This window comes from Camarhynchus parvulus, chromosome 25, assembly GCF_901933205.1.
Source record: "Camarhynchus parvulus chromosome 25, STF_HiC, whole genome shotgun sequence".
Taxonomy (NCBI): Eukaryota; Metazoa; Chordata; class Aves; order Passeriformes; family Thraupidae; genus Camarhynchus; species Camarhynchus parvulus.
Genome location: NC_044595.1, coordinates 113,424 through 141,354, shown reverse-complemented (window position 1 = coordinate 141,354; position 27,931 = coordinate 113,424). Strand labels below are relative to the sequence as shown.

Sequence of the window (27,931 nt, the reverse complement as noted above, 5' to 3'; positions counted from 1 at the left end):
AGAAAATTCCCAAAAAATATCCACCCACGAGAGAGAATTCCAAGGAAATACCAACACAGTGAATCCAAGGTTTGTTTTTTTTTTCCATTTTTTTTTTTATATTAAAAAAAAAAAAGGAAAAAAGTCACGAAAATCCTTCCAAAAAATCGGCGGAAACGGCAAATCCGGAAAAATCCCAGAAATCTGCTGGGAACTGGGATCTCATCTCTTTGTTCCAAAAACTGGGAATGTCCTTTGTTTTGGGGCCAAAAATTTGGGAATATGCTTGGGTTTTGGGGGCTAAAAAATGGGAATATCCTTTAATTTCTGGGGTGGGTTTGGCTCGCCGAAAACAGGGAACATCCTTTAATTTTTGGGGCCAAAACCAAGGAATTACCTTTCATTTTGGGGGGCCAAAAATAGGGGATATCCTTCAATTTTTGGGGTGGAAAATTGGGAATAGCCTTCAATTTCTGGGACGTGTTGGGATCTCCAAAAAACAGGGAATATCCTTTAAGTTTTGGGGGCCAGAAACTGGGAATATCCTTCCATTTCTGCGGCCAAAACCTTGGAATATCCTTCAATTTTCGGGCCCAAAACCAGGGAACAGCCCTCCCACTGCCGGCGCTCCTCGGCCTCTCCAAACCCAGGAATTTCGGGGATGAATCCGTTCCTTTTTTTTTTTTTTCTTTTTTTACGGGAATTCTCAGATTTCCATCAGCTCCAAATCCGCCTCCTCGAAGCCGTAGAAGGACTCGGCCTCGCTCTCCCCCTCGAAGAGCCGGTGCAGGATTTCGGGGTCGGCCTCGGGGTCGTCGTTCTCCGGGAATTCCGGGGACGATTCCCGGGTTTTGGCGATTTTCAGCCTCTCCTCCATGGCGGCGATCAGCTCCTCCTGCTCGTCGCCGTTGCGCCGCGGCGACCCCGAGTCCCCGGCCGGCCCCGGCAGGACGCTGGCCACCAGGAAAGATTTCCGGATCAATTCCGGGCAATTCCCGAGCACTTCCAAAGCTTCTCCCAGCCACCCCAGCAGCAGCTGGAGCAGCGCGGAGGAGTCGGAATCCGCCAGGTCTCTCGCCCGCTCTCTCCATTTTTTGTGGAGGAAATTTTTCAGGGATCTCTTGACGCACACGTCCAGGGGCTGGGCGCGGGAGCTGCACCCCGCGGGGATGACGGCCGGCAGCGCCCCGGCCGCGCTGAGCACGGCCAGCACCTCCTCGGACAGGTGCGTCCGGTGGCAATCCAGCACCAGCATCCCCTTGGAGGCGCCGCCTCGGCACTCCGTGTGCTTCCTCCACACGCGGGCCGCCCACAGCTCCATGATCTCGTCATCGCCGCAGCCGCCCTCCTTGGACTCCAGCAGGATGGAGTTGGGCAGGGTGGTGGGACAGGGCGGGCGGCCCCTGGAGATGACCAGGGCGGGGAGGACGCCGCCGTCGGCCAGCAGGGTCAGCACCAGCTCGCACCAGGGCTCGCCGTTGCCCACGGTCTGCAGCGCGCTCTCCTTGCGCTCGTCGCTGCCCAGCACCTCCGCGTCCAGGAACAGCGAGATCTCGTCCACGGCGGCGATCATGGCCGGCGGCAGCTCCTGCGCGTGGATCTGGCGCTGCACGAACTCGATGAAGGCGCCGGCGTTGCCCTGGATCTCCTTGGGAAGGGGGTGGGCGACGCCGCGGCGCGTGTGGGTGCTGAGGTGGTGCCGCAGCATGAACCTCACGGCCCACTCGTAGGAGATCTGGAACCCCCCCTCCAGGGCCCTGCCGATCTTGGTGGCCTTCTGGAAGAGCGTCTCCTCGTTGACGGGCAGCTGCTGCTCGCGCTGGGTCAGCACCCACTCGGCCAGCTTCTCCTCGGCCTCCAGGCTGAGGTACTTGCCCTCGGGCAGCTCGGGGCGCTCGTCCTGCAGGGCCTGGCAGCGGCGCAGCCAGCGGCGGATGCGGCGGGGCGGGCTGCGGAAGTGCCGCGCCGCCTGCTCGGGGCTGGAGAAGAGCGCGAACAGCACCACGCGCAGCTTCCTCACCGACAGCGGCTCCTTCCGCGGCGGCTCGGGCTCCCCCCGCTGCTGCGCGGGCTCCGGCGCCTTCGGGGCCTCGGGGGGCTGCGGGGGGCTCGGGGCGGGGCTCAGGGGCTGCGGGGGCGCTTGGGGCTTGGGAGCGGCAGGAGGGGACGGGGTTGGGCAGGGAGGGGGCTGAGGCGTGTCCTGGGTGTGCCTGGAAAAAACGGGGGGGCGGGAAAAGTGAAATGTTTGGGGTGTTTGGGGATGGGAGGAAAGGGGAGCAGGAAAAGTGAAATGTTTGGGGTGTTTGGGGATGGGAGGAAAGGGGCATTGGGAAAAGTGAAATATTTGGGGTGTTTGGGATTGGGAAAAGGGGAGCGGGAAAAGTGAAATGTTTGGGGTGTTTGGGGATGGGAGGAAAGGGGCATTGGGAAAAGTGAAATATTTGGGGTGTTTGGGATTGGGAGGAAAGGGGCATTGGGAAAAGTGAAATATTTGGGGTGTTTGGGGATGGGGAGGAAAGGGGAGTGGGAAAAGTGAAATATTTGGGGTGTTTGGGGAATGGGAAAAAGGGGGAGCGGGAAAAGTGAAATGTTTGGGGTGTTTGGGGATGCGAGGAAAGGGGCGGGGAAAAGTGAAATATTTGGGGTGTTTGGGGAATGGGAAAAAAGGGGCATTGGGAAAAGTGAAATATTTGGGGTGTTTGGGGATGGGAGGAAAGGGGAGCAGGAAAAGTGAAATATTTGGGGTGTTTGGGGATGCGGAGGAAAGGGGCATTGGGAAAAGTGAAATATTTGGGGTGTTTGGGATTGGGAGGAAAGGGGAGCAGGAAAAGTGAAATATTTGGGGTGTTTGGGGATGCGGAGGAAAGGGGCATTGGGAAAAGTGAAATATTTGGGGTGTTTGGGATTGGGAGGAAAGGGGGAGCGGGAAAAGTGAAACGTTTGGGGTGTTTGGGATTGGGAAAAAGGGGGGCGGGAAAAGTGAAATGTTTGGGGTGTTTGGGGATTGGGAGGAAAGGGGCATTGGGAAAAGTGAAATGTTTGGGGTGTTTGGGGATGGGAGGAAAGGGGCATTGGGAAAAGTGAAATGTTTGGGGTGTTTGGGATTGGGAGGAAAGGGGAGCAGGAAAAGTGAAATGTTTGGGGTGTTTGGGGATGGGGAAAAAAGGGCATTGGGAAAAGTGAAATGTTTGGGGTGTTTGGGATTGGGAAAAAAGGGCATTGGGAAAAGTGAAATGTTTGGGGTGTTTGGGATTGGGAAAAAAGGGCATTGGGAAAAGTGAAATATTTGGGGTGTTTGGGGATGGGGAGGAAAGGGGGAGCGGGAAAAGTGAAATATTTGGGGTGTTTGGGATTGGGAGGAAAGGGGCATTGGGAAAAGTGAAATATTTGGGGTGTTTGGGGATGCGGAGGAAAGGGGCATTGGGAAAAGTGAAATATTTGGGGTGTTTGGGATTGGGAAAAAAGGGCATTGGGAAAAGTGAAATATTTGGGGTGTTTTGGGATTGGGAGGAAAGGGGCATTGGGAAAAGTGAAATATTTGGGGTGTTTGGGGATGGGAAAAAAGGGCATTGGGAAAAGTGAAATATTTGGGGTGTTTGGGGATGGGAGGAAAGGGGGAGCGGGAAAAGTGAAATATTTGGGGTGTTTGGGGATGGGGGAGGAGGAAATATTTGGGGTGTTTGGGGATGGGAAAAAAGGGCATTGGGAAAAAGTGAAATATTTGGGGTGTTTGGGGAATGGGAAAAGTGAAATATTTGGGGTGTTTGGGGATGGGAGGAAAGGGGGAGCGGGAAAAGTGAAATGTTTGGGGTGTTTGGGGATGGGAGGAAAGGGGCGGGAAAAGTGAAATGTTTGGGGTGTTTGGGGATTGGGAGGAAAGGGGCATTGGGAAAAGTGAAATGTTTGGGGTGTTTGGGATTGGGAAAAAAGGGCATTGGGAAAAGTGAAATATTTGGGGTGTTTGGGGATGCGGAGGAAAGGGGCATTGGGAAAAGTGAAATATTTGGGGTGTTTGAGGATGGGAAAAAGGGGGAGCGGGAAAAGTGAAATGTTTGGGGTGTTTGGGGATGCGTAGGAAAGGGGCATTGGGAAAAGTGAAATGTTTGGGGTGTTTGGGGATGGGAGGAAAGGGGCATTGGGAAAAAGGTGAAATATTTGGGGTGTTTGGGGATTGGGAGGAAAGGGGAGCGGGAAAAGTGAAATATTTGGGGTGTTTGGGATTGGGAGGAAAGGGGCATTGGGAAAAGTGAAATGTTTGGGGTGTTTGGGATTGGGAGGAAAGGGGCATTGGGAAAAGTGAAATGTTTGGGGTGTTTGGGATTGGGAAAAAGGGGCATTGGGAAAAGTGAAATGTTTGGGGTGTTTGGGATTGGGAAAAAGGGGGAGCAGGAAAAGTGAAATATTTGGGGTGTTTGGGATTGGGAAAAAAGGGGGAGCGGGAAAAGTGAAATGTTTGGGGTGTTTGGGGATACGGAGGAAAGGCGAGCAGGAAAAGTGAAATATTTGGGGTGTTTGGGGATGGGAGGAAAGGGGCATTGGGAAAAGTGAAATGTTTGGGGTGTTTGGGATTGGGAGGAAAGGGGAGCGGGAAAAGTGAAATGTTTGGGGTGTTTGGGGATGGGAAAAGGGGGAGGGGGAAAAGTGAAATGTTTGGGGTGTTTGGGGATGGGAGGAAAGGGGAGGGAAAAAAGGAGAAAAGGAGAAGAAAGGGGAGGGAAGGGGAAAAAAGGAAAAAAATGGGAAAGGGCGGAAAAGGGAAAGAAAAAAGAGGGGGGAAAGGAGGACAAAAGGGGGGCAAGGGAAAAATACAGGGAACAAAAAAGGGAAAAAAGGGGAGAAAAAAGGGAGAATAAGGAGGGAAAGGGAGAGGAAAAAGGGGAAGGAAAAATGGGGGAAAAGGGAGGGAAAAGGAAAAACAAGTGGAGGAAAGAAAGGATGGAAAAGGGAGGAAAAAAGATGAGAAAAAATTCCCAATCCCATGGACTGGGAGGGATGAGGATAAACAGGAATTTCTGGCTTACCTGGAATGTGATATCCAAGAAGGCCCTGGAATAAAACAGAATATTTCCAGTTTTTATTCTGATTCATTTGAGGTGTTTTAGGTTTCTACTTCTATTTAATTTTATTTCAGAGGAATTTGGGATTTGCGGGAATTCCTGGAAAAACTGGAATCAAACCAAGCTCCCTCAGGAATGAATTCTGAATTCCCATCCCATTAAAAAAAAGTAAAATTAATTCAGTTTATTCCCAACCCGAGCTGCAGAATATGAAGATTTCTTGGATTTTGGCTGGAATTCCGGGTTTTTCCCATTTTCCCGGTTTCTCCTCCCAGTTTTACCTTGGACAATGATGTTGCTGGACTCGTGGGAGGGGTTGAACACCAAATGTTTGGCCATGGAGTCGCCCTCAGAGGTGACGAAGAGGCAGGAGGAACACGAGAGCCTCACCCCGCTGGGAAATGGGAAAAAAGAGGGAAAAATGGGGGACAAAGGGGAAAAAAAGGGGGAAAAAAGGGAAAAAGAGGGGAAAGAAAAAGGGAGGAAAATGGGAGGAGGAGGAAAAATAAATAAATAAACTTCATTATCAGATAGAAAAATGTGTCCAACCCCTCATTTATAACTAAATCATTGATAACTAAATCATTATTATCAATTGTTTCTCGTTAGTAATTAAACTAATAATAATTAAAGTATTGACAATAATTGAACATTAAATAATAATTATTAATAATTAAAATGTAAAATTCCCCCCCAATGGGAACAGGACCTATAAATCCCAAAATCCCTGGATTTTCCCCCAGAATGAAAAAGGTCAGGAATTCCCAGGGGCTGGAGTTCCCCTGGAATGGGGATTTTGGGAATTTTTTCCATACCTGGCCGTGTAGTTCTTGAACAAAGCCAAATATTTGGGGCTTTTCCGGGGAACGTGGTTGCTGGAGAGGGAAAAAGGTGGGCAAGTGAGGGGTAAGCTGGAGAAACGGCTGTAAAATCACAGAAAACACCCCGCAAATAATAAAAAATCCCCTATAAAACACTGGAAAACTGCTCAGGAGCCCAAAATCGTTCCCAAATCCCAGATTTTTCCATCCTTGATCATGTGGTTGGCACAGGCATGGAAGCAGCAGGAATTCCTCCGGTTTTCCCCCGATTTTTCACCCTTTCTTTGCCGTTTTTGCTCAGTTTTCCCCCCGTTTTTCCCCAAATCCCCGGTTTTTTCCCCACAACCCCGTACTTGATCATGTGGTTGGCACAGGCATGGAAGCAGCAGGAATTCCCCCGTTTTCCCCCATTTTTCCCCCATTTTTCCCCCTTTCTTTGCCGTTTTTGCTCAGTTTTCTCCCCGTTTTTCCCCAAATCCCGTTTTTTTCCCCCAGAACCCCGTACTTGATCATGTGGTTGGCGTAGGCGCGGGAGCAGCAGGTGCTGTAGCGGCACAGGGAGCAGTGCACGTAGGTGGGGAAGTGGTTGGGGAAGTCGGGGATCTCAAAGCTGCACTCCAGGCACGTCTGCCGGCCCAGGCCGCTCCTGGGGCAAAAAACGGCAAAATCCGTCAAAAGCAGCGCTTGGGGAGGGACTCGGTGGGCAGGAAAGGGGATGGGAGGATTTGGGATGGGCATTTGCTACAAACGAATGATTATTTAAAACTAACCAATGCTAATGAACTAATACTAAATTATCAATAGTGTCAATATTCCAGGACAGAATTCCAGCTTTAATTCCCCGCTTTCCAGCTCCACCTTTCCAAACCAACCTCAGAATTCCTGTTTTTTCCCCAGAATGACACAATTTTCTCCCAAAATTTCCCCTATTTCTCCCAGAAAATCACTGATGTTTTCCTGCCAGCTCTCCGGGGATGCTTCACTGGCTGGGGAACCTCAAAATCCCCATTCTTTCCCCAGATTCCTGTATTTTCCCTGTTTTTCCCTCGAGTTTCCCCCAAAATTCCTACTTCTCCAGGAAAAGCACTGACTTTATTTTTTGCTGCCTCTCTTGAGGATCCCATGGTGGCTGGAGAACCCCGAAATCCCCGTTTTTCCCCCAAACCCCCCTTTTTCCCCCAAAGCCCCGTTTTCCCCCAAACCCCGGTTTTCCCCAAACCCCGGTTTTTCCCCAAACCCCGGTTTTCCCCCAAATTCCCGTTTTCGCCCAAACCCCCGTTTTCCCCCAAACCCCCGTTTTCCCCCAAACCCCCGTTTTCCCCCAAACCCCCGTTTTTCCCCAAACCCCCGTTTTCCCCAAACCCCGTTTTCCCCAAAGCCCCGTTTTTCCCCAAAGCCCCGTTTTCCCCCAAACCCCCGTTTTTCCCCAAACCCCGGTTTTTCCCCAAACCCCCGTTTTTTCCCCAAACCCCCGTTTTTCCCCCACATCCCCGTTTTTCCCCAAACCCCCGGTTTTCCCCAAACCCCCGTTTTTCCCCCAAACCCCCGTTTTTCCCCTAAATTCCCATTTTCCCCCAAACGCCCGTTTTTCCCCCAAACCCCCGTTTTTCCCCAAAGCCTCGTTTTTCCCCAAAGCCCCCGTTTTTCCGCCAAACCCCCGTTTTTCCCCAAACCCCCATTTTCCCCCAAACCCCCGTTTTTCCCCCACATCCCCGTTTTTTCCCCAAACCCGTTTTTCCCCCAAAGCCCCGTTTTTCCCCAAAGCCCCGTTTTTCCCCAAACCCCCATTTTTCCCCAAAGCCCCGTTTTCCCCCAAATCCCCGTTTTTCCCCCACACCCCCATTTTTCCCCAAAGCCCCGTTTTTGCCCGGAGAAGCGCTGACGTTTTTTTGCCCGCTCTGCGGGGCGCGTTGCGGTGGCACAGGAAGAGGGGCTGGGGGTCGGAGCAGGGTCCCAGGGGCGCCGGGTCCGGGCCCATGCCGTGGGGCGGTTCCAGCGGCAGCGAGCGGGGCTGGCCCCGGGACGCGCGGATCGTCACCTGGGGGAGCACAGAAACATCGGGGAAATCGGCGTTTTCCACGGGCACTCGGGGGTTCGGGCGAACTCCCCATCAGTGCCACCAAACACCCAGCCAGCTCTATAAAAAAACCAATCGACTCCAGGAAATATCCGATTAAGCACAGGAAATACCCCATGAACCCCAGTAAATTCCCAATTAATCCCACTAAATTCCCAATTAATCCCACAAAATTCAACGGATCTCCTTAAATTCCCAGTGAATCCCACCACACACCAAACTCCATAGGAAATCCACTCAATCCCATAAACCCCTCCCCAAATCCTCCCCTTAATCCCACCCCTTTCCCCATCCCCACCACCCCCAGCCAACAAAAGCCACGGGGATTTTTCCAGGAGTTTTTCCCGGGAATTTTTTGGGGAATTCTTCTGGGAATTCTGGGAATTTTTCCATGAATTTTTTTCGGGAATTTTTCCGGGAAATTTCCCATTAATTCTGGGAATTTTTCTAGGAATTTTCCCATTAATTCTGGGAATTTTTCCGGGAATTTTTCCAGGAATTTTTTGGGGGAATTTTTCCAGGAAATTTCCCATTAATTCTGGGAAGGAATTTTTCCGGGAATTTTTCCGGGATTTTTCTGGGAATTTTCCCATTAATTCTGGGAATTTTTCGGGAATTTTTCCAGGAATTTTTTTGGGGAATTTTTCCAGGAAATTTCCCATTAATTCTGGGAATTTTTCTAGGAATTTTTCCAGGAATTTTTCCGGGATTTTTCTGGGAATTTTCCCATTAATTCTGGGAATTTTTCCGGGAATTTTTCCGGGAATTTTTCCAGGAATTTTCCGGGAATTTTTCCGGGATTTTTTCCGGGAATTCTCCCGGGCAGGGCGTGCCTTGGTGCCGGGTTTGAGCCCCTCGAGCTGCTTGGGCTTGCGGAAGGTTTTGTGGTGCTGCAGCTTGTGCTCGATCTTGTCCTTGGCAAACAGGAACTGCAGGCGGCACTTGTTGCAGTGGTACACGCTCTTCTTCTGGAAAAAACCCATCAGCATTAATTAATCATTAATTGTTCCGTTAGGCATTGATTGTTTATTAGTTACTACCTGTTATTAAATAGGTACCAATTGTTTATTGAGTACTGAATGGATATTAGGACTGAAAACTGCACTGGTTGCAGTGGTACATGCTCTTATGGGAAAAAGCAGTAATTAGTACTAATTATTATTTATTTTTAATTTATTAATTACTTAACAGTTATTAAGTAGCTATCAATTGTTTATTGAGTATTGAATGGGTATTAGAACCTCAACTACTTGTTGCAGTGGTACGTGCTCTTCTTCTGGAAATCATTTTTTATTATATTATTAATTAGTTAATAATTATTAAGTAGGGATTGATTAATCATTTATTAATTATGAAGTAGGTATTAGTTATTAAGTAGGCACTTTCCCCAAGGAATTCCCTGGAACTGGGGCTCACCTGGCTGCTGGAAGGCGCTGCCATTCTTGATCGCGCCGAGGCAATTCCCAATCCCCGCTTTTCCCCAATTCCCCCCCAGACTCAGTTCGGCACTGCCCTGACGCCGTTTTCCGCCGCTCACCTGGTGCCTCATGAAGTGCTGCTGGAAGGCGTTGCCGTTCTTGAACACCTTGAGGCAGTAGGGGCACAGCAGGTGCCGCGTGTCCTCGTGGATCAGCCGGAAGTGGCTGTCCACCTCCGAGTACAGCGACGAGCGGTACTGGCACACCTGGAAAACCCGGGAAAGCCCGGAAAAACCGGCATGGGGGCCGGGAAAATCCAGGCAGCCGGGATATGCGGGAAAATGGGGAAAAAATCCCGGGATTTGGGGCATTTCAGCAGCAGGGTGGGGGAAAATCCCAATTAACAGGGGTTTTCACCTCACACAAAATACTATTTTTGGGGTGAGGGAATTCCAGGCAGTTTTCCATACCTGGCACATATAGCACCTAGGAATTATCTAGGATTTTTAGCTTTGGGGCTGAAATCAGGATTTTTGGCAAAGAGGTGGCGGAATAACTCTGGGATTTTTGGGGTGGGAACTGGGAATTCCAGGCAGGAATTCCAGGAGTTTTCCATACCTGGCAGATATAGGGCACCTTAGGGAATTATTCTAGGATTTTTGGGGCAGCTTTGGGGGCTGAAATCAGAATTTTTGGGCACCAAATCCCGGGAGTTTTCACACCTGGCACACACAGGGAATAACTCTGGGATTTTTGGGGTGGGAACTGGGAGTTCCAGGCGGGAATTCCGGGAGTTTCCCATACCTGGCAGACGTAGGGCATCTCCCCGGGTTTGTGGGTGTCCTTCATGTGCTGCAGGAAGAGCGGCTCGCTCTCAAACGCCCACTCGCAGATCTTGCACTTGGCTGCACCAAAAAACAGGGGAGAACGGGCAAAAGTTGGGAAAAATGTGGGAGTTGGAGGTGTGGGGGGAAGGGAGAAGGGGGAAAAGAGGGAAGGGAGAAAAGCAGGAAAAGGGAAAAGGGAGGAAATGGGAAAAAGCAGGAAAAGGGGGTAAAGGAAGGGGAAATGGAAAAAGAGGGAAAAAAAAAAGAGGGCAGAGGGAAATGGGAGATGGTGGAACTGGGGCTGGAGAAATGAAACTTGGCTGGGATTTGGGGTGGATTTTGTGGCGACCTCAAGCAAGGGGCGAGGGAGGAGGGACAATTTTCCCTGTCCAAACCCCCGATGAACCAACCCCACAGGAAATTGCCAGGTGAATCCCAAAGAAAAGCAGGAAAAGCACTGACTGCTGGACTCGTAGGGGCTGTGCACGTTCTCCAGGTGGCACTGCAGCTGGAAGGGCGTGCTGAAGTGGCGGTAGCAGTGCTGGCAGATGGTGTGCACGTCCACCTCTCCATTCTGCTGGTCCAGCTCCACGTGGTGCTTCATGTGGTTCATGAACCTGCAGGGACGGAATTCCCACAGATTCCCGTTCCTCATCCCGGGAAAACGCACTCTGCGCATCGCTCCCAGCTCCGTTTGGGCTATTCGTGGATTATTCCTGGCAAATTCCTGGATAATTCCTCACTGGGCTGTGCCCATGCCCCAACTGCCCGTCATTCCCACAATCCCAGCCCATTCCCACACAGCTCCCACAATCCCAGGTTATTCCTGGGTTATTCCCAGATAATTAATGGATAATTAGCGGATAATTAACAGATAAGAGCTCACTGGATGTAGTGGGAGCAGCGGTGCCCCCAGCCCACTGCCCATCACTCCCACACCGTTCCCATCCCATTTCTGGGTTATGCCCGGGTAATTAATGGCTAATTAACGGCTAATTAAAGGCCGATGGCTCACCGGATGTTGTTCTTGAGGCGCTTGGTGCAGTGGGGGCAGCGGAAGGACGTGGGCACCCTGGGGCACGGTGGCACAGCCGCCCCCTTGCCCCCGTCCCGCCCGTAGTAGAATTCGTCCACCAGCATGATCAGCTTGGCCTGGGCGGGGTCGGCCCCGCCCTCACCCGGCTCAGGTGCGGCCTTGGGCGGGGTCGGGGGCGGGGCCGGGGCCGCGCCCTGGGCGGGGGAGGGGGCCTTGGCCGAGGGTGGGGCAGGCTCGGAATCCAGGGATTTGCGTTTCTTCAGGAATTCCACCAGCTCCGGGCAGCAGTACTGCGGGAACAGGGCAATTAACGGCTGCTCGTTAATCGGGGCTGGGGTAATTAATGAGAGACAGTGAGCTGGGGCTGGGATTAATCTCTGCTTGTTAAACTGGGGCTGGGACAATGAATATGGAGACATTGAACTGGGTCTAGGATGAATCCCCGCTCGCTAAGCCAGGCCTAGAGCTCCCCAGTGCTGGGATGATGACTTACACACATGTGGCCCCGCAGCGCCTCGGTGACGCGGAACTGCGAGTCGCACTTGGGGCAGACCTTGCGTCCCCCGTCCTGGAAATCCAGGCTGGGAATGGGAGAGGAGCTGCCTGCAGCGGGACAGACGTGGATCAGCTCCCAGCGCCACCATTCCCACTTCTCCCCTGCCCCGGACACTTATAATCCCAAAAAAATCCCCAATTTTCACAGCCTTTGTCCCACAAAGCCTCCCAAAATTCCTTGTTTTTCCCTTTCCCACCACCCTTTATCCCACAAAGCCTCCCAAGCCCCCCGTTTTTCTCTTCTCTACCCTTTATCCCAAAAAGCATCTTAAACCAACTCCTGCCGCCCCCAAACCCGGAGCACCCTCAAACCCCACTCCTGCCCCCCGGCGGGGCGGGATTCCCTGTTTTTAGGGGATTTACCTTTCCGGGGCGCGGCCGAGGCCGAGGCCTCGCCGGCGGGGCCGCGCTGGGCGCTGCCGGGGCTGCTGTTGGGCACGGCCAGCGCGGCGGGGCCGTGTGCCAGCGAGGGCACCGTGCCCAGAGTGTTCACCAGCTTGGCCACCTCGGGGCCGCCGCTGCCACCATCGCCGGGCACGCCCGGGCGCTTCACGGTCACGAAGCTGGCGATGCTCACTGCGGAGGGGAGAGCGCTCCGTGGGATTCCCGACGGGAACGGGGCTGGGAACTCAGCCACCTCCTCCGGCCCCCTTCTTGGGGCTTCACCAGAAATGGTTTGGACAACATTCCGGTGAAATTCCAGCCTGGAATTCTACCCCTGCCACTCGGCCTGGATCTTCTACCTCGAGTCTCCCCCAAGGGATGGTTTGGACAAAACTCCAGTGAAATCCCAGCCAGGAATTCCCAAACTGAACCACTTTTTTACCCAAACTGCCCCAGATTCTCCTCATTTCCTAATCTGTGAATGAACTCTGAGCCAAAAGCGAACTCAGGCCCAACTCCCAACACCGCCCCCTGGCTCCCATGGATTTTTCCATGAGAATTCCCGCAGGAATTTGGGCTAGAATCGAGAATTTGGGATATGATCAGGAACTGCGGCCAGGATCAGGAATTTGGGATGCGATCAGGAACTCGGGCCAGGATCAGGAATTTGGGATGCGATCAGGAACTCGGGCCAGGATCAGGAATTTGGGATGCGGTCAGGAACTCGGGCCAGGATCAGGAATTTGGGATGCGGTCAGGAACTCGGGCCGACAATTTGGGTCAGAACTCGGGCCAGGATGGGAATTTGGGATACGGTCAGGAACTCGGGCCAGGATCAGGAATTTGGGATGCGGTCAGGAACTCGGGCCAGGATCAGGAATTTGGGATACGGTCAGGAACTCGGGCCAGGATCAGGAACTGGGTGACTCACTCTGCTGGGGCGCCTGGGCCTGGGGCACGGTGCTGCGCAGGGTCAGCGTGGCCGGGATGACCGTGGCGAAGGCGTTGGTGGCCGGCCGGCCGGGCCCGGCGCTGCCCGGCCGCACCTGCGCCACCGGCGAGAACACCTGGGGAACGCCAACTGCTGGTTTAACAAACTGGGTACCTGGGGCTTCAAAGACAAACAGAGAGCCGTCATCCGACCTCAGTCCCAAAAACATCCAGGAGAAATTTGGGATTTACAGCTTTAACCCAGGTGTGAGTAATCCTGAGTTAGGAATCTGGAAATTAGTCAATCCCAACTGCTAGGTTAACAAACTGGGTGCCTGGGGCTTCAAAGACAAACAGAGAGCCATGATCCAACCCCAACCCCAGGAAATATGGGATTTACAGCTTTATTTGGGATTTACAGCTGTTATTCTTATTAACAATAATTATTATTAATATTATTAATGATGATCACCTGGCACAAGGGTGATGGGGCCCACTTGGCCCATGGGGTTCTGCATTGGCCCCTTGTCATTGTTATTACTATCATTATTATAAACTATTATTAATGCAGCCATTATTATTATTATTATTATTATTATTATTATTATTATTATTATTATTATTATTATTATTATTATTATCTGCCACAAGGGGGGCTCAGGGGGCTCTGCACTGGCCACACCTCATCACCACCATCATTATTATCATCATTCCCATTACTAGCTATGACTGGATGGTTCTCATTTGATTAATGAATTAATTACCTGGCACAAGGGTGATTGGCCGGACGGTCTGGCCCTGCTGGACATTGAGCACGATGCCCACCTGGTTCATGGGGCTCTGCACAGGCCGGACGTTCTGCACCGGGAACCCCTGGAACCCAAGGGATGCATCGGCCCCAAAACTGTCCCAAACCAACCCAAAACCATCCCACACCAACCCAAAAACCGTCCCAAACCAACCCAAAAATAACCCCTGGAATCCAACAGATCCGTCACCCCCAGGCCGTTCCTGAGGGAATGCCATCCCCAAAAAATATCCCAAACAAACCTAAAAATCACCCAGGATTGGGGTTGGGTTTGGGGTTTAGGATTGGGATTTAGAACTGGGTTTAGGATTTGAGCTGGGGTTTAGGATTGGGATCAGGACTGGAATTTGCAGGATTGGGGTTCAAGGAAAACAAATCCTCTGGAGGGTTTGAAGTTTTGTTGAGCCAAACACGCAACGGGGTCCAGCCCCCATCCCACAACCCCGGGGGGATTTTGGAAAACCAGCATTAAAAAAATCACTGAAAAACGGGATTTTTTTCCCAGGAAAGAGAAGTTTTCCATGGATTTTCCACGGAATTCCAGGACAATTCCCAGAAAAATCAAACCAAGCAATGGTCTCCAACCCCCATCCCACAGCCCAGGGGATTTTGGCATGACAGAAAAAGCAGCACCCAAACCAGAGCGAGGAATGGGAATTTTTCCCAGGAAAGCAGGGGATTCCCGGGGCAGCTTTGGGCCAGGAGCTGACCTGGGTGGTGATGAAGATGGGCTGGGTGCCCGCGGGCGGGTTGGTGCCGTGGTTGGCGTTCTGCATCAGCTGCACCGGCCGCAGCAGCGGCTGCGTCACCACGGCGCCCAGGCCGGGCGCGGGGCTCTGCGCCAGCAGCAGCGACTGCCCGCCCGGCTGGACAGCGGCGTTCCCGCCTGGAAAACAGCCCACAGCCGTGGGGAAAGGGGCAACAGGCAGGGGAATATGGGGGGAACAGGCAGGGGAATATGGGGGGAAAGCCAGGGGAGAGGGGGGAAATACAGGGGGAATATGGGGGGAAATACAGGGGGAATATGGGGGGAAATACAGGGGGATATGGGGGAAATACCGGGGGGATAGGGGGGGAAATACAGGGGGGATATGGGGGGAAATACAGGGGGAATATGGGGGGAAATACAGGGGGATATGGGGGGAAATACAGGGGGAATACGGGGGTGTCGTGGGATGACCGCTTTTATCCCAATATCGTGTATTGTGTCTGGCAGCTGTGTTTTTTTTTCCTCTCTCTCTCTCTCTCTCTCTCTCCCCCCCTCCCGGCCGTCTTGCCGCGGCGGGGCGGGGAGGGAGGAGGGAGGGGGGACTGGGTGCACTTTGCTTTTTTTTGTTTTTTTTTGCTGGCTTTGAGCTGCTTGGCTGGCTGGCCGGCTTGCTTCTGCTTGCTGCTTCGCTTGCTTGCTACTGCCTTAGCCCTAGCTGATAGCTGCTTTTTTTCCCTTTGCTGCTTTCTGCGCTGTTTTGGTTTTTTTTTTTCCTCTTTTTTCCCTTTTCTTTCGTCCTCTCTTTCTCACCCTCCCGTGAAGACACTGGACCGGCTCTGGACCTGACCTGGGACGTCCGACGTCCGGCGGGATCTCTGGAGCCTGCAAGAGAAGCTTGGCACCCTCCACAACACTGAACTGGTTTTTCTTTTCTTTTCTTGTGTTGGGGAGTGTTCTTTTGTTATTTGTCAATAAATAGGTTTTGTTTTCCACTTTGCTCCTCCGAGGAATTCCTTCCCGAACCCGGTGTTTGGGGGGGGGGGGGATCTCCCTTTTGGAGATTTCCCCTAATTTTGTCCTGAACCAGGACATCCTTTTTGGTGCGTTGGCCGGGAAACAAAGGGAGGCCGAAGACAGTGGAAAACAAACCTATAACAATAATATTTTTGGTCTTGGTTGTTTTGTGGGCATATTGGTAATTCATAATGTCATTTGGGGTGAATGTTTGCCGGTATTTCTGGTCCCTTGGGGTTTTTGAAGCTTTAATACCTTTGTGGTCCCTAGGGTTATTTCCCTTACCCAAAAATAGCTCTGGTGTTGTCCGTAATAAGTAGCTTCTGTAAGCAGGGGGCACTAACCAGAATAGTCATTGGGCTGGTCTTATGTGTGCTGATTTGTCGGAGGTTTATGGAAAACCTTGTTTCAGGAATGTATGGATTGCTGTCATGGCTGTGTACTCAGTTTGTTTGGGGAGAAGAAGGGGAAGGGGGCTTCTCAGCTTTTGTCTTCCTTCTTCTCCCTCCAAATTGTTGACATCTCTATTAGGAAATGTTGAATTTCCCCTGAGTTTAAAAAGAAACCATCTTTCTGGCATTTAACTTATTAAGCCTTTCCTATACTGTCTGGAGTGTATATAAAATGAAAGCCGAGATCTCTAGAGGGGGTTAGAGAGACTCCTGATTCAGGAGTAAAACAAAGCAGGGAAAATCTTGACTGGAGTGGGAAATGGGAGGATATGGGCCAGACTTTAAAGGAATTTGCTGATCCTATAGGCTGGGACTTTCCATCTGATCAAATTCAGAACCCAGTCGAGGTGGCAAAGTATTTGAGGGAAAAGTGCCATGGTAATACTAAGGAGGAAAGACTTACTGCAGTGAGCTGGGCCTTAGCGTTTGTTTACCGTACTCTGCTAGATACTGTGGAGCAGCAGATAGTAGAAAGGGAACAGGGAGATAAGTTAGTTACTATCCCGAGTGACCCAGGCTGCAGCTAACATCCCAGGCTCCAGGCTAGCAGCTGAATCAGACGACAGGCCCCAACCCATGGCTGTCGCAGCTAATACAAGAGGTGGAAAGTGTAAAGACAAGACCGATCGAAGGTGGAGGATGATGATGATGATGCAGGAGAAGGACCCTCACCAAAATCAGAGGCCACATCAAGGGGCACAGATTCTGAGCTAATACTGACTCCTTTCTCTGAAGGACCTCAGGGGCCTAAGAAAGGATTACAGACGACAACCTGACGAATCTATAATCAGTTGGTTAGTCCGGCCTTTGGGATGCTGCAGGGGAGGTTACGATTTTGGATGGTACTGAAGCGAGGCATTTGGGATCCCTGTCGCAGGATACTGTTGATCGATCAAGGTATGATGAGCAGGGCTAGCCCTCACAGCCTCTGGGAACGGGTCCTGAGAGTGTAGCACAAAGATACTTATGTGCTGATGATCTCTATATGCAGCAGACAGGGTGGAAGACCATAGAGCAGGGGATCCAACGCCTGAGAGAAATGGCGGTGGCAGAGCTCATTTTCTCAGATGATATAACAACTAGGAATCGGACCTGGTACCATGCACACCTGTAATGTGGAGGAAACTTGTGCGACTTGGGCCACCTGAATACCGTTTCTGCTCTGGCAATAATGAAGCGGGATGATACATATGAGACTGTGCTTGATATGGCGAAGAAGCTTCGAGCATATGCAGATGCTGTGCATGGACCAACTCATGCCAGAATTGCAGCAGTGGAAACACAACTCGCGGAAACTAGAGGACAAAAATAGAGGAGAATCATAAGAAACTCCGGGAAGAGATTAAGGAGGACCTTATTCAAATCTCGGCTGTGCAAATTAGAGGCCCTGGTATCCAACGCTGGCGCTCCTTGGATGGCGAGAGAAGGTACACCCCACGGGCTGAGTTATGGGCCTTTCTGCGTGAGTCTGGAGAAGACATGAGGAGATGGGATGGAGAACCCACTGCTGCTTTGGCACAACGGGTGCGTGATTTGAAGAGAAGAGGAAGTATCACCAAAAAGAGGGCAGCTCGTTTGCTTCGCAGACGCGAGATGTTGAGTATGACGATGACATGTCGATCCCCTTGAAGGGAACTTCTAAGGCATACGCCCAAGGAAAAAAGGACAATCTGGCTTAGAGGGGCCCTGCCTCTAGCCAGGAAGAGGCACGGAAAATCGGTTTTTTGGAAGGTGTGGATCGATGGCCTGGCACATCAGAGCCACAAGACTATGAAGCATTGGTTGACACTGGATCACAGTGTACCTTAATGCCATCAGAATATATGGGGACAGAACCTGTTTCCATTGCTGGAGTGACGGGGATCACAACAGTTGACTTTGTTGGAAGCTGAGGTGAGCTTGACTGGGAAGGGAGTGGCAGGAACATCCGATTGTGACTGGTCCAGAGGCTCCCGTGTATTTTGGGCATAGACTTCCTCCGGAATGGCTATTACAAAAGATCCTAAGGGATTCAGGTGGGCTTTTGGAATAGCTGCAGTGGAGATAGAGGGTATTAAACAATTGAATACCTTATCTGGACTATCAGAGAACCCATCTGCAGTAGGACTCTTGAAGGTAGAGGAGCAACGAGTACCAATTGCCACTTCGACAGTGCACCGCAGGCAAGTTACGAACGGAATCGAGATGCCGGATCCCCCATCCACAAGATGATTGAGGAAGGCTGGAGGCCAAGGGGTGGTCAGTAAACCACTCCACCCTTTAACAACGCCTATCTGGCCACGTGCGAAAATCCGACGGAGAATGGAAATTGACTGTGGACTATCGAGTGCCTTGGATAAGTGACTCCACCACTGGAGTGCGGCTGTACCGGACATACTGGAACTGCAGTATGCAGTTGGAGTCAAGGCAGTAAAGTGGTACGCGACCACCGATATTGCTACGGCGTTTTTCTCCATTCCTCTGGCAACAGAATGCAGGCTCTCAGTGTTTTACATGGAGGGGAGTGCAGTATACCTGGAACCCGACTACGCCCCAGGGGTGGAAACACAGTCCTATCATCTGTCATGGACTGATCCAGGCTGCACTAGAGGGTGAGGCTCCAGAACATTTACAATATATTGATGATATCATTGTTTGGGAACACGGCAATGGAAGTGTTCGAGAAAGGAGAGAAAGATCATTCATATTCTCCTGAAAGCTGGATTTGCCATTAAGAAGAGCAAAGTCAAAGGGACCTGCCGAGAAATTCAGTTCTTGGGGGTGAAGTGGCAAGATGGACGGCGCCAGATTCCTGCGGATGTTATTAACAAAAATCACTGCTATGTCCTCAACTGATAGAGAAGGAAACACAAGCCTTCTTAGGTGCTATAGGTTTCTGGAGGATGCATCCCAGTATAGTCAGATTGTGGCGGGGAACCCCTTTATCTGGTTACCGCAAGAAGAACGACTTTCCATTGGGGCCCTGAGCAGCAGCAAGCGTTTGTCCAAATCAAGCAGGAGATGCTCGTGCTGTAAAGCCCTGGGTCCAGATTAGGACGGAACAGATGTGAAGAACGTACTCTACTCTGCGGCTGGGGAGCCATGGTTCTGTCCTGGAGCCTTTGGCAGAAGGTGCTCGGCGAGACCGAGGCCGACCATTGGGATTTTGGAGTCGGAGCTACAGGGGGTCTGAAGATAACTATACCCCAACAGAAAAGAAATCTTGGCCGCCTATGAAGGAGTCCAGGGCGCCTCGGAGGTGGTGATTGGTACAGAGGCACAACTTCTTCTGGCACCCGACTACGGTGCTGGGATGGATGTTCAGAGGAAGGTTCCCTACCCACCATGCCACCAATGCTACTTGGAGTAAGTGGATTGCCCTCATCACATGGCCCGCTCAGGGGTGGGAGGTTAAATCGCCTGGGATCCTGGAAATAATTACAAATTGGCTGAAGGTGAAAGCTTTAGTGTGTGCGGATGAGGAACAAGAGCCAGTGACCCGGGTTGAGGAAGCTCCACCACACAATCAGTTGCCAGCAGAAGAAACTACGTTACGCTTTATTCACCGATGGTTTCTTGTCGCGTCATAGGGATGAAACGAGGTGGGAAAGCAGCTGTATGGAGTTCCACTCGACGGGTTTCGGAGGCTACTGAAGGAGAAGGTGAATCCAGTCAACTTTGCTGAAATCAAAGCTATTCAACTGGTCCTAGGTATTGCAGAGAGAGAGAAGTGGCCAAGGCTCTATTTGTATACCGATTCTTGGATGGTAGTACGCTTCTATAGGGGATGGCTGAAGAGATGGAAAGAGGCGAACTGGCGCAGAGGGAAAACCAATTTGGGCTGCAGAAGAGTGGAAAGATATCGCTACTGGGTTGAGAGAGTTACCCTGTGAAGGTTCCGGACATGTAGATACCCATGTCCCCAGAAGTAGAGCTAATGAAGAGCAGCAAAACAACCAGCAAGTACATTCAGGCTGCAAAGATAGGGAATTGAAGATAGATCTCGACTGGGAGCATAAGAGAGGGTTATTCTTGGCACGATGGGCCCATGATGCCTCAGGCCACCAGGGTAGAGATGCCACCTATAAAATGGGCACGAGACGGAGGTGGATCTAACCATGGACAGTATTCTCAGGTTATTCGGTGACTGTGAGGCGTGCGTTGCCATTAAGCAGGCTAAACGGCTGAAGCCCCTCTGGTGCGGTGGGCGGTGGTCCAAGTACAAATACACGGGGAGGCCTGGCAGATTGATTACATCACGCTGCCTCAAACCGCCAAGGCAAGCGCTATGTAACTAACCATGGTAGAAGCCACCCACGGGATGGTTGGAAACCTACCCCTGTGTCTCATGCCACAGCTTCGTAACACTATCTTGGGCCTTGAAAAGCAGGTCCTTTGAGGCACGGTACTCCAGAGAGAATTGAGTCGGATAATGGAACTCATTTTAAAAACAATCTTATTAATACTTGGGCTAGGAACATGGCATCAGTGGGTATACCATATCCCCTATCATGCACCAGCTGCAGGGAAAGTGGAAAGGTATAATGGATTGTTAAAAACCACCTTAAAAGCATTGGGTGGGGTCTTTAAAAAACTGGGAGCAGCATTTGCGTGGCTACCTGGTTGAATTAGCACTCAAGGGTTCCACCAACCGGCGGGTCCTGCTCGGTCTGAAACTCCTTAATATGATGGGGATAAAGAAGCCCGCGTGGCCCATGTCAGAGGTTTATTGGGAAAGACAGTATGGATCAGCCCTGCCTCAGTACAGACAAAACCCATCCGTAGGATTGTTTTTGCTCAAGGACCAGGTTATACGTGGTGAGATAATGCAGAAAGATGGAACAACACGGTGTGTACCTCAGGAGACCTGACTGTGGGATAAGGCTCATATATGAATGTCATTGTTTGCTGAATGTGAGACAGAAGGAAACTGTAAGTGTCAAAGGTCTGAACAAGTAAGATGAGGAGAGGAAATAAGGGGTGTCAAAAGGTGTGAGTAAAGTGAAATCGAAGTTTTTTTATTGTATATTCACGATATGCGGGATAAGGGGTGGAGTGTCTTGGGATGACCGCTTTTATCCCAATATCATGTATTGTATCTGGCAGCTGTGTTTTTCCTCTCTCTCTCTCTCTCTCTCTCCCCCTGCCAGCCGTCTTGCGCGGCAGGGGGGAGGGAGGAGGAGGAGGGGGTGGAGGTGCACTTTTGCTTTTGGTAGTTTTTGCTGGCTTTGAGCTGCTTGGCTGGCTGGCCGGCTTGCTTCTGCTTGCTGCTTCGCTTGCTTGCTACTGCCTTAGCCCTAGCTGATAGCTGCTTTTTCCCTTTGCTGCTTTCTCTTGCGCTGTTTTGGTTTTTTTCCTCTTTTTTCCCTTTTCTTTTCGTCTCCTCTCTTTCTCACCCTCCATTGAAGACACTGGACCGGCTCTGGACCTGACCTGGGAACGTCCGACGTCCCGGCGGGATCTCTGGAGCCTGCAAGAGAAGCTTGGCACCCTCCACAACACTGAACTGGTTTTTCTTTTCTTTTCTTGTGTTGGGAGTGTTCTTTTGTTATTTGTCAATAAATAGGTTTTGTTTTCCACTTTGCTCCTCCGAGAATTCCTTCCGAACCCAGTGTTTGGGGGGGGGGATCTCCCTTTGGAGATTTCCCCTAATTTTGTCCCTGAACCAGGACAGGGGAAATACAGGGGAATATGGGGGGAAATACAGGGGAATATGGGGGGAAAGCCAGGGGAATATGGGGGGAAAATATAGGGGAGAGGGGGAAATGCAGGGGAATATGGGAAATACAGGGGAATATGGGGGAAATACAGGGGAATATGGGGAAAGCCAGGGGGAATACGGGAAATACAGGGGAATATGGGGAAATACAGGGGAATATGGGGGGAAATACAGGGGAATATGGGGGAAATACAGGGGATATGGGGAAATACAGGGGAATATGGGGAAATACAGGGGGAATATGGGGGGAACAGGCAGGGGAATATGGGGGGAAAGCCAGGGGGAATATGGGGGGAAATACAGGGGGAATATGGGGGGAAAGCCAGGGGGAATATGGGGGAAATACAGGGGAATATGGGGGGAAATACAGGGGGATATGGGGGGAAATACAGGGGGAATATGGGGGGAAATACAGGGGGATATGGGGGGAAATACAGGGGGATATGGGGAGAAATACAGGGGGGAAATACAGGGGAATATGGGGAAATACAGGGGGATATGGGGGAAATACAGGGGAATACGGGGAAATACAGGGAATATGGGGAAATACAGGGGAATATGGGGAAATACAGGGGGAATACGGGGGAACAGGCAGGGAATATGGGGAAATACAGGGAATATGGGGAAATACAGGGGAATATGGGGAAATACAAGGGGAAATGCAGGGAATATGGGGAAATACAGGGGATATGGGGAAACGGGGAATATGGGGAAATACAGGGGGAATATGGGGGAAATACAGGGGAATATGGGGAAATACAGGGGGATATGGGGAAATACGGGGAGAGGGAAATACAGGGGAATATGGGGGGAAAGGCAGGGGGAATATGGGGGGAAATACAGGGGGAATATGGGGAAATACAGGGGAGATATGGGGAACAGGCAGGGGGAATATGGGGAAACAGGGGAATATGGGGGGAACAGCAGGGGAATATGGAAGGGGAATATGGGAAATACAGGGGAATATGGGGAAAGCCAGGGGAATATGGGGAAATACAGGGAATATGGGGAAATACAGGGGGGAATACGGGGAATATGGGGAACAGGCAGGGAATATGGGGAAATACAGGGGAATATGGGGAAATACAGGGGATATGGGGAAATACAGGGGAATATGGGGAAATACAGGGGGATATGGGGAAATACAGGGGAATATGGGGGGAAATACAGGGGAATATGGGGGGAAATACAGGGGGAATATGGGGGGAACAGGCAGGGGAATATGGGGGGAAATACAGGGGGATATGGGGGGAAATACAGGGGAATATGGGGGGAAATACAGGGGAATATGGGGGGAAATACAGGGGAATATGGGGGGAAATACAGGGGGAATATGGGGGGAAATACAGGGGAATATGAGGGGAAATACAGGGGAATATAGGGGGAAATACAGGGGAAATATGGGAGGAAATACAGGGGAGAGGGGGGAAAAACCAGGGGAATATGGGGGGAAAAGCTGGGGGAAAAGGGGGAAAAATCAGCAGGAAACCATGGGAATATGGGGAAAAAGCCATGGGAATATGGGGGAAAATATCCATGGCAAAAGGGGGAAAAACTCAAGGGGAAAAGGGGGAAAATCTAGGAGGAAAGGGGGAAAAAAATCCATGGCAAAAGGGAGAAAGTCCAGGGGAATACAAGGGGAAAATCCATGGGAAAATTGGGGAAAAACAAGTGGAGGAAAAAGGGACAAAATTAAGTGGGACAAAAAGGGATAATCCATGAGAAAATTCGTGGGAACATGGGGGGAAAAAGTCCGTGGGGAAAGGGGAAATGTAAGTGGGGAAAGTCGGTGGGAAATATGAAAAAGTCACTGAGAAAAATGGGAAACATCAGCGGAAAAAGGGAGAAAACGAAGTTGGAAAAAGGGGAAAATTGGGGAAAATGAAGTGGGAAAAGGGGGAAATGACCTGTGGGATTTTTTTCCATGGAATTGTAATCCTCCACCACGGAGTCCTCGATGACGTCGCTGATTTTCTGCCATGGCTCCAGCTCCTCCTCCTCACATTCCATGAAAAGGTCCGTGTCTGCCATCCTGGAAAAATGGGGGGGAAAAGGGAATTTGGCGCTAAAAAACTCGCAGGGATTTTTATTCCAAGGGGAGGAATGGGAATGATGGGTCTGGGTTGGTTTTAGATCCCAAAATTCCAAGGGAAAACGAAAGGAGCTAGAATTTTTCAGATTATTTCTGGGTTTTTTTCCAGAGAAATTTGTGGTAAATTCCTGGATTTGACAAAAAATTGGAATTTTTTCCTTCCTCTCCCATTAAGTTATTCCAGGTTATTTCATGGTTTGAAAAATTCTAAATCCATAAAAATTAAGATTTTAAAAAATCCCAAAGGATTTTTGGTTATCCTGAAATTCCCAGAATACTAGAATAGGCAGCAGGAGCTTCAGTTTGGGGGGCTTTTAATTAAAATTAGAATACAATAAAAATAAAAGCACTGGGAGGAGAATTCCAATAATTTTGGGATCAAAGGAAAAATTTGCAGGGATAAAGACAAAAATTAACCAGAGCTTCCCAATCTGGGAATTCTCTCCATTGCTTCAGTCTGGGATGGGGGGAATAGTGGAAAATTTTCCTGGAATGGGGGAAAAAATGGGATTTTGCTGTCTCCCATCCCACAGGCAGAACCTTGGAATGCTCTCCTGCCTCTTCCCAAAAAATTCCTCACCTCCAGGCCTTGAGAAGCTGGAAAAATAATCCCAAAAATATCAGGAAGGGTTGGTTTTCCTTGGCTTTGAAGTGGATAACACACCCAAATTAGATGTTAATAATAATTACTAATTCTGTTTAATTAAGAGCCCTAAAACATCCAGGAATTGGGAAAATTTTGAGGAATTTGGGAAACAAAATGCAAATTTCCTTTGGGACTTCACCCTTCACCTTCCCATCCACAAAAAAAACAGGAAAAACCTCATCCTGTTAATTAATCAGATTTAATTTGTGCTAATTAATCATTAAAAGCCTCTAAAATCCTTTATTTTGATTTTTTAAAATTGTTTTATTATTACTTTTTCCAGCACCTTTAGGAATTTTTCTGGTGGGATCCCTCCCATCCTCTGCCCACGCTGGGATCAGGTGAATCCCAATAAAATCCAGTGAATCCCAATAAAATCGGGTTTTTGGGAAGCAGGATCCCATCCCTCCCCAGCTCCCTGGCACATCCCAGCCCCAGGGAATTCCAGCAAAACTTCAAACTCTGGGAATTTTCAGAGAAGCAGCCTCGGGGAGTTTTGGGGATGGAATCCCAAATCCTGCTGGAGGGAGGGAATTCCTGAGCCAGGAGTTTTGGGATCCCAGCTTGGGAGAAAATGAGGAGCTTTCCTATTTTTTCTTGCTTGGATCCGGGAGGGATGAGGGGATGGAGCTGCTGCTGAGGGTGACAGGAAAAACTGGGAAGAGGCGTGGGATGGTGATCCCAAACCCCTGAGGAGAAAGTTGGAAAACCCAGCCCCAAATCCCTGAGGAAAGGGATGGGATGGAAATCCCAAATCCCTGAGGAGAATCTGGGAGTGACCGATCCCTCAGGAAAAGGCCTCCCAAAAGGAATCTGATGGCACTCAGCTGGATCATCTCATCCGAGGGAAATGAACACAACCCAACAGCCAACCCAAACCCAAATCCCAAAAAAGAAGACTATCCCTCCAAATCTAAAGAGACTGGGATCCCAATCCCAAATCCCGAGGAAGGAGACTGGGATCCCAATCCCAAATCCCCGAGGAAGGAGACTGGGATCCCAATCCCAAATCCCGAGGAAGGAGACTGGGATCCCAATCCCAAATCCCGAGGAAGGAGACTGGGATCCCAATCGCAAATCCCGAGGAAGGAGACTGGGATCCCAATCCCAAATCCCGAGCAAGGAGACTGGGATCCCAATCCCAAATCAAAGAGACACAAAGGAACGGGATCCCAATGAGGAAGGGCTGGGATCCCAATCCCAAACCCGAGGAAGGAGACTGGGATCCCAATCCCAAATCCCCGAGAAGGAGACTGGGATCCCAATCCCAAAATCCCGAGGAAAGAGACTGGGATCCCAATCCGCAAATCCCGAGGAAGGAGACTGGGATCCCAATCCCAAAATCCCCGAGGAAGGAGACTGGGATCCCAATCCCAAATCCCGAGGAAGGAGGGATCCCAAAATCCTGGGATCCAACCCAAACGAGGAAGGAGACTGGGATCCCAATCCCAAATCCCGAGGAAAGAGACTGGGATCCCAATCCCAAATCCCGAGCAAGGAGACTGGGATCCCAATCCCAAATCCCGAGGAAGGAGACTGGGATCCCAATCCCAAATCCCCGAGGAAGGAGACTGGGATCCCAATCCCAAATGCCGAGGAAGGAGACTGGGATCCCAATCCCAAATCCCGAGGAAGGAGACTGGGATCCCCCAAATCAACCCGAGGAAGGAGACTGGGATCCCAATCCCAAATCCCGAGGAAGGAGACTGGGATCCCAACGCAAATCCCGAGGAAGGAACTGGGATCCCAATCCAACCCGAGGAAGGAGACTGGGATCCCAATCCCAAAATCCCGAGGAAGGAGACTGGGATCCCAATCCCAAATCCCGAGGAAGGAGACTGGGATCCCAATCGCAAATCCCGAGGAAGGAGACTGGGATCCCAATCCCAAAATCCCCGAGGAAGGAGACTGGGATCCCAATCGCAAATCCCGAGGAAGGAGACTGGGATCCCAATCCCTGCGGCCGCGGGGCTCGCTCCCCTCACGGCGCTGGACAGGGGCACTCACGCAGCGAAGGGGAAGCACCAGCAGGGCCAAGGATAATGGGGGGGTGGTCTCACCCTGCAAACCGCTGATCCCAGACCCTCCCCTTTTCCTTAGCCTCCCCTAAAAACCGGGAAAAGGCCGCTTCTCCCGAGAACTCCGGGAAAAGCCCCCCCGCACACCCTCAGCGTATTGTGGCGGCTAAGAAAGAGAGCGAAAAACAGTCCCTGTGCCCAACATGGCCGCCCACCAGCGAAGCAGCGCCGCCAAAGAGAGGAGGGGGCGGCAGCACCGGGAGACGAGGGAAAGGACGGGCACGACCGCCCCTTCCTCACCCCGGCGGTGGCGACCGGGGGGCGACCGTGAGGGGACCGTGAGGGGACCCCCGGTATGGCGGGAGGGGGTGCGCGGAGGGAGCGGCGGTGGGGCCGCATCACCACCGCCCCCCTCCCCTGAGGGCAGCCGCTTCACCGCGCCCCCCGGGCCGTGAGGGCTGCGCGCGGATCCCTCCGCGTCCCTCAGCGCCCGCCCGGGCCCGGCGGGAGCGGCCGCCGGAGCCGCCGCGGCTCCTCCCCGGCCCCTCCTCGGCACCCCGAGCCCTCCCTCCTTCTCCTCCTCCTCCTCCTGCTCTTCGCCTCCTCCTCCTCCCGCCACCGCTTTGTGTACGGCGCGCTCCGGCCCTGCCGCCCCCCCTCCTTCATTCCCTCCTTCTCCCCCATTCCCGGGCGGTTCGAGCCGGTTCCACCGCCACCGATCCCCCCCACCATGTCCATCTCCCACTGCCGCCGCCGCCACCCCCGGAGGACCCCGCCGCCTTCATCCCCCCCCTTCCCCGCGCCCCCCGCCTCACCTTCCTCAGCGCTGCCGCCGCTCGCTCCTACGGGGCTCCGCCGCTCTCCGGGCGAGGCGACCCGCAGGGCACGGGGGCAGGTGGCATGAGCCCTCCCCCTCACACTTGGCGGGATGCTGAGGAGGAGGAGGAGGATGAAGATGGTGATGAAGAAGAAGAAGGAATTATCCCTGGCTCTGCTCGCCCTCTGTACGTTCTGCCAGGGGGCGGCTCCTTGCTTGGCGTGCGTGTGGGTTTTTTTCCCCCCCCCTCCTCTACTTCACCCCTCACGGAAAAGGGGGGGGGGGATAAGAAAAAAAAGGTCGTCGGGCCCGGCGGGCTGATACAGGCGCGCGGCGCCCGCAGCCGCACCACACACACAACACACACACCACACACACAAAAAGGGGACCTGGCCGGCGGAGGGATACCGCTGGCGTCACTTCCGCCTGCGCGCGGTGACGTCACGGGGCCGGACCCTGAGGCGGCTGAGGGAGGGAAGGGGAAGGGCGGGAAAATGGCGCCGCTGGGTCGCGACCCCCGCCCGCTCCTCGCGGCTTTCCCCCTCATGGATCCGCCGCTGCTGCGGGGCCGAGGCGGCGCTGAGGCGCTGAGC

The 27,931-nt window shown here is 51.8% G+C and overlaps 1 protein-coding gene across 2 annotated transcripts; it reads right to left on the bottom strand.

The window, feature by feature from the left end:
• Positions 1-74: 74 nt before the first annotated feature.
• Positions 75-27,742, bottom strand: POGZ (pogo transposable element derived with ZNF domain). Of its 2 annotated transcripts, none has more exons than XM_030965381.1 (18): positions 27,337-27,742; positions 23,673-23,797; positions 14,603-14,778; positions 13,849-13,957; positions 13,086-13,265; positions 12,134-12,346; positions 11,709-11,818; positions 11,195-11,505; positions 10,642-10,796; positions 10,157-10,257; positions 9,472-9,618; positions 8,768-8,902; positions 7,741-7,895; positions 6,363-6,503; positions 5,852-5,911; positions 5,318-5,430; positions 5,001-5,025; positions 75-2,189 (listed from the first exon to the last, which is right to left on the bottom strand). In XM_030965381.1, the coding sequence occupies exons 2-18, from the start codon at positions 23,794-23,796 to the stop codon at positions 686-688; spliced, it is 3,759 nt and encodes a 1,252-aa protein (XP_030821241.1). In that variant the 5' UTR covers position 23,797; positions 27,337-27,742; the 3' UTR covers positions 75-685. The 2 variants fall into 2 exon arrangements, with proteins under 2 accessions (XP_030821241.1, XP_030821242.1); XM_030965382.1 differs by having other exon boundaries at positions 8,768-8,899.
• Between the last annotated feature and the right edge of the window lie 189 nt (positions 27,743-27,931).